The 4,946-nt window shown below is 37.7% G+C and overlaps 1 protein-coding gene across 1 annotated transcript; it reads right to left on the minus strand.

Moving 5' to 3' along the window:
* Window positions 1–4,196: 4,196 nt before the first annotated feature.
* On the minus strand, window positions 4,197–4,670 carry LOC110108904 (uncharacterized mitochondrial protein AtMg00810-like). The gene has a single exon (XM_020839760.1). It carries the CDS (start codon window positions 4,668–4,670, stop codon window positions 4,197–4,199), a length of 474 nt encoding a protein of 157 aa, XP_020695419.1.
* Window positions 4,671–4,946: the final 276 nt, after the last annotated feature.

Below are 4,946 nucleotides of genomic sequence, written 5' to 3' on the forward strand. Positions count from 1 at the left end.
CCCGAGCATGGATTCGGCCTCTGCAAACCCGAGCATGGTAATAGTAGCTCGGACATCCATCACACTATGCTCTCTGATATACCTTGAGTTTGCGATGCTAATTTTAATAAATTTAGTTGATTATCAAAATTTACCTTTGGCTGAGAGATACTTTTTTTTTTCAACTTTCATTGAGGTTATTTGTTAGCATTCTTAGAAATAACATAGTGATAACAACGTTAAATTATAACAACATTCATGAAATTTCAAATTCTATATAACTTAATACTTATATTAATCTCTTTCATACGTGATCAGAGTGATTCATTCTAACAGTGAAATTATAAGTTTTTCAATGTAATCATACTTTCAGTTTCTTATTTGCATGTGAAATGCTTCATCTTCTTCTTACATAACAGTAACGATTGAGCTGTTAATCAGATTTATGTGAAACGTTTCATATTTTCAGCATAACTATATATTGAGTTATAACTTTTGTTTTTCCATTTTCTTCTTTCATCTCAATCTCATACATCTCTCTCTCTCTCTCTCTCTCTCTCTCTCTCTCCAACTAATGTAATCTCATTAAACAAATAACTACAAGTAACTTTTATGTTGTCGTTTTGAATATTTTGCATTATAAATTTTTCTTAGCATGTCTTTGTATCTTACACATGAACAGCTCTATGTTTGACATGTGAAAATAAATCAGCTATGAGTAGAGAAGTGACAAAATGGAATGAGGGTAGAGATGCATGATGGCAGGTTGGTTAATTTATTTACTTCCTATTGATACATTGGAAATATACTATTGGAGTGCCCATTTTTTTCAACGAGCTCAAAATTATTTAGTTAAAGTCCAACTATTTGGTTTCTTCCAAATTAACTTTTTTTCCTAGATGGTTGGTCTATCTTTTAAAACTTTGCTCCTGATGGAGCAGTTAATATAGTTCAATATTTGCTCTTGCAATTTAGCTAAGGGTCAACCTATTTAAACATACATGTCCTAATTCTATTATGCTTATCACTTGTCTTTTATTCATTTGAATGTTTTCCAGGATGTAGTTTTAAAATTTCCAACCAAATGCAAAATAGGGTGGATGGACTACATATTGGTCCTAGGTAGTTCTGGAATGCAAGTTATTCAGCTCCTTAAAGGAGAATTAGGAACACAGGAGTAGATGGGAAGAGTTTCGAAGTCGAGGCCGCCCCTCTTTGATGCTTGGGACTTACAAGATAATACTTGTTTGACTTATCTTATAGATTTCTGCCGGCATGTCTACCTTGCCTTAGAATAATGAAACTTGGAGTAAATTGTATGTAAAGCTGCTTCTATAGTTCTATTCTCTTCATGACGCCGAAACTCCGCCCAAGTGAAGCCAGAGTTCTCCTCTGCCACCAACGACGTCGGACTTCTACCCGACGTCGGACCTTCACTCTTCGCCAAGCTTCTACCCGACGCCGGACTTCTACCGGTTATCGGACTCCGCTGGACGTCTATGCGAAGATGTATTTCTTTTCATTGCTGTACTTTTACCTGACGCTGTCCTACTGATCTTCGTCGTCAGACTACAGTCCTTTCGACCTCCGTCGCCAGCCGACTACGGTCCTCCTGACTTACGTCGCCCGCCGACTACAATCCTCTGTCGCCAGCTGACTACGGTCCTCCTGACTTACGTCGCCCGCCGACTACAGTCTTTTTGACATCCGTCGCCCGTTGAATACGGTCCTCCTGACTTATGTCGCTCACCGAATACATCCTTTCCGACCTTCGTCGCCCGCCGACTACAGTCCTCCTGACTTACGTCGCCCGCCGACTACAATCCTCCGTCGCCAGCTGACTACGGTCCTCCTGACCTACGTCGCACGCCAACTGCAGTCCTTCTAACAAAGCGAATACGTCGATAGTAGATCTTTGTATTTACATCATGTAATGTACTCCATAAGATGTACATCATGCTAAGGCCTTTTCCCAAGGAAGGGTCTCATTTGTAATCGACTGCAAATACTAGTGGATTCGTTCAAACTGGGCTAGGCCCCGTGGTTTTTCCCCCTTTTACAGGGGTTTTCCACGTAAAAATCTTGGTGTCTCATAAATGCTAGACCCTCTCTCCTTATCTGCTTGCGTGCCAGATCTTCGTACAATGCTAAGACGTTAAATATAATATTTCTCTACCGCCGCGAATACTCCTGGACGCAACAGTTATATAAATTTGATTCTTATAAATTTGATTTATATAAAAAAAAAACATGTATAAGACCAATCAAAATTGGTAATAAATATCAGCTGGAAGAATTCTTAATGGGGCCTTATTTAAAGAATTCTTTGTTTTTTTTTTTTTACTTTCTTCTATGGATTTCATGAAAAATAACAAAAGACTAATGCTAACCTAGCCTTCATGAATCCTCCACCTCAATTCCCAGAACAACACCAACATTTCTTGAATAAACAAGCATTGATTTATAAGGCAAAGGTAGCACATGAGCAAAATTAATTAAAGCATACAACACAATATATGGGTGAACACATAAAAGAATAATAATTTACATACATTAGCTAGATGGAGTAGAAGGCTAATATCCCTCTTTGGCTAGATGGTGTATAATCTCAGAGTTATGCTAGTAATAAATTTGCTTTGAATGATTGATTGACTTAACATTTTATTGCATATGTGAATGACATGTGATTGAATGAACTGTATGACTGTAATATATATATATATATATATATATATTGATTATTGATTTAATGTATATTTTTCGATGAGCTTTTGATTTGATTTTGACTTAATTTAGATTTTTGAACATATTTATTTGAGAACATATTTATTTGTTTTATATATATATCCATTTTCTTTATGCTAACTCGCCTCATGCTATCATAACCGTGGTTTGTCGTGGAAGAAGACATTAGAGTCAGTGCTACCGTCATACAAGACGATATTTTTGATGCAGACAACAATGACATAAGGTACTAGATTATTCTCAGAGAAGATTTGGTGGAAGACCTTATTTAGGAGCATGATAGAGTAGGCAGACTAAATGACAGAGGATTGTAAGATCGAGAGATTATAGTGAACGATTGATATAAAGGATTGATAATAGAGTTGTTAGTGGTCCTGGTGCATGCCACAAGTGTATAACTTATAATATCAGGAAGACAAACTATAATCTAAGAGTTATGCTAGTAATAAATTTGGTTTGAATGATTGATTAACTTAGCATTTCATTACATACATGAATGGCATGTGATTGAATGAGCTGTATGACTGTATGATATATATTGATTATTGATTTACTGTAGATTCTTCGATGAGCTTTTGATTTGAGTTTGACTTAATTTAGATTTTTGTACATATTTATTTGAGAACATATTTATTTTTTTAACCATTTTATGCATGAATCCTTAATGAAAATATCGCGGATGATATTTTTCTAAATTGGGTAGATTATAACAACTCAATTTTTGAAAATAAATTTAAAATGAATAGTCCAAAATTTTGTTTGAACTAGAGCGCTTTGGCGCCTAACTGGTTCAAACTATGATGCTGGACGGCTAGGTATGTGAGTGCAACAATGCCATAAGTTATCATGATGGCATTGAAGGCTTTGTTTTACAGTAATTCTAGATTCAATACGCAGCTCTGTAATGTTGTGTAGTGGTGCTACAGTGCTACACACTAATATATATATATATATATTATAATAGAGTAGTGGGCACATGGAGCTAGTATATTCTAACAGGCCCCCTCAAATTGATTGTCCCTAGGAAGGATAGTTAGTGTGGTGCGAAGTTCTTGGAACTGAGTCGTAGCTAGAGTCTTTATCGGGAGATCAGTGTGTTGTCCAGTAGATTTGATGTGTAGAACTTTGATTTCCTTGTTGTTGATGTGGTGACTAATAAAATGATACTCAATCTCAATATGTTTAGTGCGAGCATAGAATATGGGATTTTTAGCCAAGGCTATGGCGGAGGTATTATCGCAGAATACTTTGGTAGGTTGAGTTTGAGATGCATCAAATTCCTAGAGAAGTCTTCTAAGCCAGAGAATGTCCGAGGTGGCCGCTGCCATCATGTAGTATTCGGCCTCGGTGGACGACTTGGCCACTGTGGTTTGCTTTTTCACTGACCATGAAATCAAATTCTAGCCAAGAAAGGTGTAGAAGCCAGTAGTGGATTTTCGATCGGTATGATTAAAGGCCCAGTCCGCATCAACTTAAGTTGAGAGGTCCAGGTTGCTGTAAAGTAGGGCAAGTCCATATGCAATGGTGCCCTGTATGTAACGGAGAAGTCTCTTCATGGCTTTAAAGTTGATTGGTTTAGGATCATGCATATGCTGACAGATTTGGTTGGTAGAAAATGTGATGTCCGGTCTTGTAATGGTTAAATATTGGAGAGAGCCTACTAGCTGCCTGTAGAAGGTTGAGTCGTGTGACGGTTGAGCTGGAGCTGTTTGAGTTTGCGATTTGAGAGCAATGGGAGTAGTAGAAGGTTTACAGTTAAGAAAACCACTGGTTTGCAAAATGGCTTGGGAATATTGTTGCTGGTCAAGGAAGTGGCCATCTGGGACTGGGGTGATTCGAATGCCTAAGAACATTGAGACAGGGATGGGTTCTTTGAGGGAAAAAGCAGTTTTAAGATTGGCAATGAGATTCTGGATGAACTGGTGATTGTTGCCAGTAACAAGCATGTCGTCGACGTATATAAGTATGTATATACGAATTTTGTTGACTTTGTAAAATATAAGTGAGGGATCAGACTTACTGAATCGGAATCCTACTCCTTGAAGGTGGGAGGTAAGCTTGTGGTACCACTACCTTGGGGATTGCTTTAGATCGTAGATGGCCTTGCAAAGCTTGCATACGTGGCTGGGGAATTGTTTATCAACAAACCCTTGTGGTTGTCGCATATAAACTTCTTCGTCAAGATCGCCATGGAGGAATGCATTGGAGACATCCAATTGAGT

The sequence above is a fragment of the Dendrobium catenatum genome, unplaced genomic scaffold, assembly GCF_001605985.2.
Source record: "Dendrobium catenatum unplaced genomic scaffold, ASM160598v2 fragScaff_scaffold_1297, whole genome shotgun sequence".
Classification (NCBI taxonomy): Eukaryota; Viridiplantae; Streptophyta; class Magnoliopsida; order Asparagales; family Orchidaceae; genus Dendrobium; species Dendrobium catenatum.